The sequence below is a fragment of the Engystomops pustulosus genome, chromosome 2 (assembly GCF_040894005.1).
Source record: "Engystomops pustulosus chromosome 2, aEngPut4.maternal, whole genome shotgun sequence".
In the NCBI taxonomy this organism is placed as follows: Eukaryota; Metazoa; Chordata; class Amphibia; order Anura; family Leptodactylidae; genus Engystomops; species Engystomops pustulosus.
In genome coordinates, this window is record NC_092412.1 from 137,323,257 (window position 1) to 137,334,579 (window position 11,323).

The 11,323-nt window shown below is 39.9% G+C and overlaps 1 protein-coding gene across 1 annotated transcript; it reads right to left on the bottom strand.

Annotated features, from left to right (window-relative positions):
* Positions 1–5,661: 5,661 nt before the first annotated feature.
* On the bottom strand, positions 5,662–10,049 carry GJA9 (gap junction protein alpha 9). The gene is made up of 2 exons (XM_072136642.1): positions 9,941–10,049; positions 5,662–8,646 (listed from the first exon to the last, which is right to left on the bottom strand). Exon 2 carries the CDS (start codon positions 8,623–8,625, stop codon positions 7,048–7,050), a length of 1,578 nt encoding a protein of 525 aa, XP_071992743.1. The 5' UTR covers positions 8,626–8,646; positions 9,941–10,049; the 3' UTR covers positions 5,662–7,047.
* Positions 10,050–11,323: the final 1,274 nt, after the last annotated feature.

The window sequence follows — 11,323 nt, forward strand, 5'->3', positions numbered from 1 at the left end:
GCAGACCTGTCATTTAGGGCCCACAATGAAAGCCGTTAAAACCAAGCCCATAAGAAAACGGCGCAAATGCATTTTGATTTTTTTTTCCTGCTTTCCAGTACATGGCATGGGATAAAAAAATACAATCACTATGAAGTGCAATTTTTTACGCAGAAAACAAGCCGTCACACAGCTCTGTACGTGTAAAAATATAAAAGTTAGAGATTTTTGTGGGGAGTGAAAGATGGAAATGAAAAAAGAAATAAAGGCCAGGTCCTTAAAGGGTTAAGACACCAATCTCTTTGTTGTTGTTGCTCAGGAATTTTACATGTTAAAATGGGGTTGAGGTATTTTTTTTTATGTTGCATTCATTTTTCATTTGGGAAGCGAAGACCTTTGTTTTCAGTAATGCAAAGCCTGGTTTATTTCAAGTGCACCTGCTCAGAACAGGTAATTTTTTTTTACTTTTTTGCAACAAAATTGTGATAGATGCAGTGCAAACAACTGCAGAACAGCCATTCACTATGTCAGATAAGGTGCAGACACTCAAAACCACAAAGTGGCAGACTTTTGCTTGCACCCAAAAAGGTTGCAAATCAGAGACAAATTTAATATCTGCGCGAAAAAATTGTGCAAAAAAAAAAAACCATGATCAATGTCCCCCTACTTTTACAACTTGTACAAAAAGTGGCTACATTGATTATGAATGCAGCATTAGTTATTTGTACATGAACCAAAATGTAACATGTTGTGTCAAACTGTTTTAGTCACTTTCCTGTGCCCATACATACAGGATAGGAGTAGTAGTTCTGTGATGTGCCCGTACATACAGAATAGTTGAATTAGTACTATGTAGTGCACATACATACATGATAGGAATAGGAGTAGTGTGCTGTACCCATTTATACAGGATAGGAGGTGTAGCACAATACACCGCTCTTATGTGCATAATAGGGGAAATGGTACTGTGCCCATGTATGGAGGATAAGACTAGTATTACTGTAATATTCAGGATAAAATTAAATAGAAAAACAAATCACAGCTCTTCTCGGAGTCCTGATGTATGAAGGACATAAGGAGAAGAGGAAACAGGAAAGCAGAGGATTTATTTTATTTTTTTTGTCTGCTCTGGGGCTCTCCAGTATTATTTGTCTGTTGTGGGTGTCTGCAGTATTATTATCATACCCTTCCCCTTTTTTAAACCACACCCCTTGTCCCACCCACAGGCATAGTAAAATATCGACTTGTCTTCCATCCTCTTACAGTTCTCCAGTTTGGCCTCTTCTACCTGTTCCCTCCTGTCCTCCAAACTCCTCCTGTAGGCTCCTGCCGTGCTCCAGCCTCCTGTAGCTTTTAACCTCCTCCCGTGGTTCCCTGTCCTCCACCCTCCTCCTGCAGCCTACAGCCTGCTCCTGTAGACTCCTGTCCTCCAGCCTCCTCCTGTAGCCTCCTGTCCTGCACCCTATTCATGTGGCCTCCTGTCCTACAGCCTCCTCCTGTGGCCTCCTGTCCTCCAGCCTCCTCCTGTGGCCCTCTTTTCCCCCAGTCTCATGCCCTCTAGTCTTCTCCTGTGGCCTCCTGTCCACCAGCCTCCTCCAGTGGCCTCCGCCTGTGGTTCCCTGTCCTCCACTCTCCTCCTGTAGCCTACAGCCTGCTCCTGTAGACTCCTGTCCTCCAGCCTCCTCCTGTAGCCTCCTGTCCTTCACCCTACTCATGTGGCCTCCTGTCCTGCACCCTACTCATGTGGCCTCCTGTCCTGCAGCCTCCTCCTGTGGCCTCCTGTCCTCCAGCCTCCTCCTGTGGCCTTCTGTCCCCCAGTCTCCTGCCCTCTAGTCTTCTCCTGTGGCCTCCTGTCCACCAGCCTCCTCCAGTGGCCTCCGCCTGTGGTTCCCTGTCCTCCACCCTCCTCCTGTAGCCTACAGCCTGCTCCTGTAGACTCCTGTCCTCCAGCCTCCTCCTGTAGCCTCCTGTCCTTCACCCTACTCATGTGGCCTCCTGTCCTACAGTCTCCTCCTGTGGCCTCCTGTCCTCCAGCCTCCTCCTGTGGCCTTCTGTCCCCCAGTCTCCTGCCCTCTAGTCTTCTCCTGTGGTCTCCTGTCCACCAACCTCCTCCAGTGGCCTCCGCCTGTGGCTCCCTGTCCTCCAGCCTCCTCCTGTAGCCCCCTGTCCTCCTAGGAAAATCTCCTAACCACACAGGACAGTAGGACCGCACCCAAAAACTGGGACTGTACTGCCGAATGCGGGAAGGTTTGGAGGTATGTTATTATTCTCTACTCTGGGGTATCTCTTTAATTATTGTCACTCTGGGGTCTCCTGTATTATTATCTGCACTGGGATAATTCACTATTATTGTCTGCTCTGAATGCATTATTTGGTTTTTGAAGTAGTATTTTTTGCTGTACTGTGTTTTTTATTATTTCTGTGGTGACATTTTGAGCTGTACTGTGGTTGTTGGCACATCTAGGGTTCTGGTTACTGGTGCTGACCCTTAATTTGAGAAATATGACAATATGGCCCTTGAAGCAATAAATATTGTTCATCCCTGGCCTAAATTTTTACAGTACTGAAAGCTGGAGCCAACCCTCCTCCAACTTCACTAAAATGGTCACCAATTCCGACTCCACAGTCCTGGATTACACTATTAAATTATTGTATTTACACTGGTAAACTTTCATATTTGTGAGCAACTCTTTTAAAGAGTTAACACCTGCAATAAGTTCCAGTCTTGATCGCAGGTATTAGGGGCAGGTTTTTACTGCTTTATGCACGGGCTTAGCCTGTTAACCTTCTCCATGCATTCTCAACAAAGTTATTCAGTAATAATATGACATGCAGGGTTAAACATAGTCTATAATTATTTTAGGAAAAAATATAAAATATGTTAGTCCACGTTTTATGTAATATAATGTATGTCGTGAGTTAGTTCAGCTTCTAAAAAGATAAAAAGTCTGCGTCTTCTCAAAGTGCATTAAGCAACCATTAAAAACTACACAAAGGCCAAACTTGTGTCCCCATTATTGTCTCTGGCCTGAAGGCATCAAAATCTTTGTGAGGCTTCCATTATACAAGACAGGGCATGTTGCAAAATATTACATTCACTCTCTTCAACCCTCTTCAGTTCTCACAGAAGTTTATTTCTATAACAAATTCTATTCTGAGCCATAAATAGAAAATATAGTAACAAGCATTGGGTTGTAGTAAAGACGCATAGATTGTTCATGTTTATTTCTGTAATATAGCAGACATATTGTATTTAACAAAAATCCTCATTGAAAATATTGTTTGCTTTATTATCAGTGCTGGTGCTGATTGTTTTGCAGATCACATTTGATCAGGGTGCGATCAGGGTTTGGTCAGTGAAAAACTGACATTTTGCATCAGAGTTCAATCAGTTTGCAGTCAGGGTTTGTTCAGTGTCTCAGTTTTTCACGCACGTCTTCAAAGCATTTTCAACGCAATTTCAATGCGTTTTTCACACGCAAATAACGCTCGTGCAAAGGACTCCGGACTGAGGTCTATTTTTTCTATGGCAATTGATGCGTGAAAAATGCATTGCACTTGCATGTCTCTCAGAGTGCAATGCCTTTTGATGCGTCTCCATAGACTTGTATGGTGTGTTTTTCACGCTTGAAAGTAGCTTGAAAGTAGCGGATGCTGAGATTAAAACGTGCGTAAAAAAAAAACGTGTGTGTGTGTATGTTAAAAATATGCAAGTCTGAAAAAGCCCATTGATTACAAAAGCACGCGCAGAACAAATGTGTGAAAAGGGGCCTTATTCTTGGCAGTAAATCATGTAAAGAGAAATAACACCTAAATGTCTGAATCACCGCTTTTTCACCATTTTGCCTCCAATAAAATTTGGGAAAAAAAGTGAACAAATGGTCATTTAGTTTTCAAAATGGTATCAATGAAAGCATCCTCCCATGCAGCAAACATGGACTCCTTACACAGCTCAGTACACTGAAGTATGAACAAGCTAGGGGTGTCAGACATAAATTAAACTATATAAATTAGGTATCACTGCATTTGTATTGATAAAAACAATAAAGAGGAGTCTATATCTCTATCGTATGAGCTTCCCAGTACATGCCACAAAATATTAAATGGTACCACTAGAAAATACAATTTGTTTTGCAGGTAAAAATCCCTTATCAAAGAATGGTTGGCTCCAGCACTCGTAGGGATGAGTTTAAAATTGCATTTTCTTTATTAAATCCATGTCATGAAAATTTCAAAAATAACACACAAGCCATAAAAAACGTGAGCTAAAATGCTCCCTGCTAAAAAAGGGTTTAGAACATGACTATCCGATCCCCCCTAAACCCTTTTTTTAGCAGGGAGAATTTTTAGCTCACATTTTTTATGGCTTGTGTGTTATTTTTGAAATTTGCATGACATGGATTTAATAAAGAAAATGCAATTTTAAACTCATCCCTACGAGTGCTGGATCCAACCATCCTTTGATTATACTATATACCTGAGACGGCACAGGACCCTACTACAACCGAAGATCCGAGCACCGTTCACATTAAAGTTGTGGATACCGCACAAAAAGAGGTGACCTATGTGCAAGCAAAAGGTGAGCTGGATATTTACTTACAATCTATTATTTCTTAAAAATCCCTTATATAGCTGTTTAAATTAAACAGTCAAAAAGTTATGGCTTGTGAAAGGAAAGAAGTGAAAAACAAAAATGCATAACAATTTTTTTAAAACATGGTATTAAAAGGGTTAATAAAAGTATTCTCTAGAGCAGTGGTGGCGAACCTATGGCACTGGTGCCAGAGGCGGCACTCTGAGCCCTCTCTGTGGGCACCCAGGCCATCACCCCAGAATGAAGTTCACCAGACAGAACTCAAAGAATCTGCCTGCAGAACCTTCCTACAATGACAGATGAATTTGCCCTCCTTCTTTCAACTGGGTTGGTATCTTTAGAAGGCTGAAGGATTGAAAGTTGTCAATGAACAAGGAGAAATACATTACTGCTTAAAGTGCTGCGCTGGCACTTTGCAATAAATAAGTGGCTTTTGGTTGAAGTTTAGGCACTCAGGCTCTAAAAGGTTCGCCATCACTGCTCTAGAGGAATACAGCCACATATAAAAACACAATTTTGAAACTGCTGAACAAGTTATTGTGTGGCTTTTAGATAAGCTGATAGCTTCCCTTCAATTTCATATTCAGGTAGTATAATAATAATAACAATAATAATAATAATATAGTGTTATGAAAATATTTATTTCTGTACCTGGTATTGGTACTGTAATTCAACCCATTAAGTTAACAATGTATTAACTTAACAGTCTTTAAAATCTTAGTTAAAAAAACAGAATTAATTTAGAATGTAGAATCCATGGTACCTTTTACTAGTCATGCACTATGATACCAGGTCATGTGATTCGGAAAAAGCAGAGGGTGGAACGGCACCGTGTGAAAAAAATTGGAGGGTGCAGGTCTTCGTCGGGGTCCGACAACCCCGTAAGTCGTAGCCGAAAAACAACAAGTGAAGCAGCACTCCGAATGATAAAGTGAAGAAGTGTTTTATTCCACCATGGATAAGGATGCAACGTTTCGTCTTGCTCTATGAAGACATTATCAAGCATGCTTGATAATGTCTTCATAGAGCAAGACGAAACGTTGCATCCTTATCCATGGTGGAATAAAACACTTCTTCACTTTATCATTCGGAGTGCTGCTTCACTTGTTGTTTTTCGGCTAGGTCATGTGATTCTGTAGCCCAATCAAAGCTAATTTCAAGGGAACATGTCACCAGATTTTCACTAATAAACCTAATGACAGATGTCTCCGGCATCTCCATTATCTTCGACATAGAAGAACATGACATCAGCCGAAGGGATGGGGAGTGAGGGAGACATGGGCTGAATCACACAGTGACTTGCATGAATAACACACACCCTTTGTGACTTGCTGCTCCTTCTGGTAGTGTGCTAGGTAGGCTTACACAGTTCATTTTCTAGGGATAGAAAGAATACATTTTTTGGTTCAAAACAGTGTGGATAATAGTTAGAATAGTGCTATGGGAACCTGTCATGTTTGTTCTGCTGACAGGTTCCCTTCAATGCTGATGTCCTATCATGCAGTGGTGACTAGCTGACACAATCACGCAAGGTGGTATCAGATTGCACACAGTTGAAGAACATTTGTTCAATCCTCTTAAGAATATCACATTGAGTGCTCATTTGTGTAAAAAATGTAATTAGTTTTAAATAAATAAGTGTAAAAAAGGTTTGTAAAGGTTTATCCACTAACATACATGTCTGGTCATTGTAGGTCTAGCTGCGGGAACATTAAGTATTCGTAAAAATGGGGGTCTTTGCGTCCACAGCTAATAACAGTTAATAGCTCTGCTATTTACACCAGTTCCATAAGTGACCACACATTTGAACTGGGACCAACAGATTTCAGACTTTCCCCTATCCTGCAGGGAGAAATGGTTAGAAAATTCCTTTAATGCTGATTTTTGACAAACCTAATGACAATCAATATTGCTTAAATAAGACCCCAGCCTTTATGTATAAGGTTCCTGAACGTTTTACAAATGAGCCATGGAGAACTTGAAATGTGGAGTTCCTTGCATTACTTAAAATCACTACAGCTAGAATTTACTTGCATTAAAAAAAAAATTCTACATTACCCAAGTTTATTCATAACCTAAAAATTCTGATTTCAGCTCTACTTAGCACAATCTCCCAGTGTCCTCTTCATAATTGTCATAGCGGTCCATTAAGTTAACGCCGTAGTGACTTCATTAGAAGGTAATGGTCATTTAAGCTATCCTTTTTTTCTTTTGAAATGCTATACCACTACTTTGTTAGGGAAACAAATGTAATGCTGATCCAGCAATAATTGGGGTACGTTCAAAGTGGGATCGGATTTGTCATTAACCTGGTAGCTGCAGATTCATAAAAATACCAGCCTCTAATGAAGTCAGTAAAATACAAATACTGGCCAAACAGTAAAAATACTGACCGGAACAGTAGCCATACTAGTAAAAAACTGGCCATAAAATAACCCGAAATATTTTACTAAAATTTTTAGATGAAGTCACAGTTAAATTTGCAGATCCGTAGGAACACGTCGACTACTTGCATTACTTGCAAGTGACATCCTTCGATTTGGGGAGAAAGTTATAGGTCCTTCACATTCTTTGTACTGCTTGCGTTCTGGACTCTGCTCACCTAGAGTATCTGGTGTGCCTGGCCGGCTGTTTCCCTTCAGATCAGACCTTGAGTGTGCCCAAGATCTACTAGCATTAAAACTGTAACGTCCTCTGCTACTGCATATTGAATCCTGCATGAATGTACTTCTCTCACCCGCTCTAGAACAGTACCAGGGAGCACTGATCTTTCTACTTTTCCGGATTGCATTGCTGGCTATAGAACCCACAAAATTAGTTTTGGAGCAATCCTCATTGTCTTCAGAGGGCATCTCGGTCATTGTTCCCATCGGTATACTTGTTGCACTTTCAGCGCTTGAATGAGCGCTCCTTATGAAACCAGTTTTACGCTGTGGATATTTTTTTGTCTGCTTATTGTCCATAACAAAGGCTTTATTTATCTTTTCATTATTGTTAGAACTGCTGTTGTGGAAATGACTTTCTGCTGTATTTGCAGAGGTCACCTCATTGGCAGATTTTGTTTCCTGCTCATCAATAATACACATATTACTGTTACCTGGGTGCAAATCTACAATGGGATGAAATCCACAAGGAGGATTTAAAATTGGATACACAGTTGGGTCATTGTGTTTCTCCATTAACAATGTGTAGTTGCTGGGTGCTGAAGGAAGGGTCTTATGTGGACTAGCAGAAGTACCAATACATGTATGAGTAGGTATGGAATGTTTCTTATGCTTATTCATATAAAAGTCATTAAATTCATCTTTCATTTTATATCTCACTAAACATCCTTTCCTGATCTTTTTAATTCCGAGATGTGCTATTTCCAAAATGTTCAGAAATAAAGAAACTCCTGCTATGCATTGCATAAACAACATAAATACAGTCTTCTCAGTAGGTCTTGATATAAAGCAGTCAACCATATTGGGACAAGGGTCTCTTTGACATTTGTAGAGAGGATTCAATTGAACTCCATAAAGTAAATGCTGACCAATCATAAAACCAACCTCGACACCAGATCTGGTGAATATATGTATGATATATGTGCAGAGGAGGGAACCACGGAGTGGAGCTTTATTGAGTTTCCTTTGCTCTAGTTGTCTGAGTTCACGCTCCAATCTCTTGCGATCCTCTGTCAACTCATACTCTACGCCCTCCAGCTCTCCTTTCAACTGAGCCTTTTTTCTGTGTCTTTCTTTCTCAAGAGCTCTTAGTCTGTAAATGGCATGGCCCATGTATACTAATGATGGTGAAGACACAAATATGACCTGAAGAACCCAATATCTAATCAAAGATATGGGAAATGCTTGGTCATAGCAGACATTTTTGCATCCAGGCTGGTCTGTATTGCATACAAACTGTGATTGTTCATCATTCCAGACCTCTTCAGCTGCTACACCCAAAACCAACATACGGAATACAAAAAGAATGGTAAGCCAGATTTTTCCAACTATTGTCGAATGAATATGGACTTCCTCCAGGATGACCCCAAGAAAATTCCAGTCTCCCATCTTTAGTCCACCATTTCAACACTGTTTAACAAGAAAAGCCATAATATAAATTATTTCATAAAAGCACAGTATTAATATATATTTTAACAAAGAGGCATCTCCTTATATGAGGAAGTTATTGTTATGTTTTTATATATCCATTTTTATCATTTTATGTCTTGCCAAGCCATGCTCTAGGGGGCCAAGTCTGTTTTTATATTATGCTAATGTCTTAAATTAAACAAAATTTAAAAAGCAGAAGTCATCTACTTGTTCTCCAACACCATCAGGTAAGTTTCTAGGAGTAAAAATATGGGTAGAGAATTAATGTGGGGGTTGAGACTAGTAGATTTAATACTATTACAATTTACAAGTTTATGATTTGGCTACAGCACGATGAATGGAGAATGTCTAAAGATGTATGATTGTCATACATTTAGAAATCTTTTAGAGATTAAATCCATTTTAAGACCAACTGATGAACATGGAATTGTATTGTAATAGTAACTTATTTTGTTGTCTTCTTTTCCTAGTGAAAAATATACTGTTTGAGAATAACTATATAACTATATCCAAACAAATACTATAGAATACTAGACATGTAAGAACAGAACCTTACAGTTTCAGGGTTATTATAATACTAAGATCAGACATATGTCCATTACATTGATATGTTGAGAGATAGTTTGCCTGTTCTTATTTAGTAGCACATTACCATGTTTCATCGTATGTGGAACATTAAATTATATGGGGTTCGCAACTCCCCATGGAAAATGTGCATTTTTGTGGCTTTTTGGAGGCTTTTTTGGAGATAATCTCCCTTCAAAGTTCTTCATGGTTGATATTTCTGTAGCGTTCTCTGAGTTATCACCTGAATTCAGATGTGAAAGTTGCTACTTTTTCTTTTTTAAGTCTAAAATTTTGGCACAAATCCATACCTGCTACCTACCAAAGGTAGGAAATACCTAAGAGCTGTTTGCAGCTTTTTGGAGACTTCAAATTCACCTTAGAACCTCAAATGCCACATATATTAATAAGGAATTGATCAGAAGAAAAGTCAAAGAAAAAAAGCATACACGTTTCCTTATAAAGCCTACAACATGCTTTGCTATTCCCCAAACCTCTCCATCTACATAATCTTGCCTTACTTTCCATGTGTTGGTATTATATCTAATAGCTTCACTGGCTTTTGCATTGGAATCATTGAAGGTATGAACTACATCTTTTACTGACTAAATGTGTGACATTATTTCCAGAACTATGTATAGACATCTGCATGCATTATGCACTAACAGGTTGGGAAGAAGAATTATCTAAAAAAAGGTTGGTACAATACCTTTTAGTTTCTCTCAGCCTCAAGTTGGATTCCATGAAGCAAAGCTTGCTTTGTGCTGTAACGCTATCATTATGATGAGGGCAGGAGGGAAGATAGTGGTGTGTTCATCTTGTACTCTGAATATAAAAATCAATGTCTGTGCAGCCTGACATTGCTTCTAGCTAAATTTAAATGGCTTGGATAATCCACTCCATTCCAGAGGCTTGTCTGAACAGTATTCATATGAACCATGACTTTTATCATCTTGCTTTATAACTATTGGAAAATAAAAATCTAAATGCTTCTCCAATTTGGTATCACTAACATTAATATTAAAAATGTAATGAACAGCAATTAATACATGCATTAAAAAATGGAACGAGTCTTATCGTACTGATATCCTAGTAACTCTCTCAAGCTTATGCATGGACAAGTAACTCTCTCAAGCTTATGCATGGACAGGAGGTCAATTTCTCTATTGGTTCCTATAAGAGTCTTTATGTAATTGTCTTAGGCCCCATGCACACAATTGTATGTGGACCTGTGAAATGGCTGCACAATTTCAGGCCATATCAAAGCCCCAACAGAAGTCTATGGCACCTGATCAGGGTGCAGTGAGTACACAATGGGGATCATTTACGGGGGGCGTGGCCGTCGGTAAACCTGACGGATTCGGAAAACTGCCGTATTTTTTTACCTGCACCCAGGATAGGATAGTGAACTTCCGTGAACTCCAGCGGACTTCAGTGCAGCAGCGACACCTGGTGGACATCGGGCGCACTACCTTAGTGAATCCCAGCCGGACGCGAATCAGTGTCAGAGAACCCGCCGCTGGATCGCGACTGGACCGGGTAAGTAAATGTGCCCCACTGTCTCACCACACCGTGACCAAGCTCGCTGGCCACTCGGCTTCAAATGAAAAGGAGAGTGGTGTAAGTGACCTTAATCTGAGAAACAGATTTTTTCTTCCCATATAAGATGAAAATTAATGGTTTATAATTATATATACTAAAATATTATGTTTTAGTGCCTTTTTTAAAGGCACAAATCAAAAGCTCTTGGGATGGAAAACAACTTTGCCTATTATCTTTATTACCTATATTCAGTAGTTTCTTTGCTATAGCCCTCACATTACCTCATTGCTGTAATAGCTGCCTCCTCTCCATGTGCTAAAGAGCCTTATGAATCCGTATGTTGTTTACACTTTGTTTCTGGTCAGTCTCCTGTGAGGGGTGGAGCTGCTGCTCCCTGCTCACAGAAGAAGAGGTCAAGCTTCAGTGAATGTAGCAGAGCTGGATGTGTATGCAGATGTTTCCTGCACAGAATAGTGAGGTACAAGATCCTCCCTGTTCCCTCTATCCCAGTCTGTCATCTGCAGTATCAGCTCTGTGCAGATAAGCTATT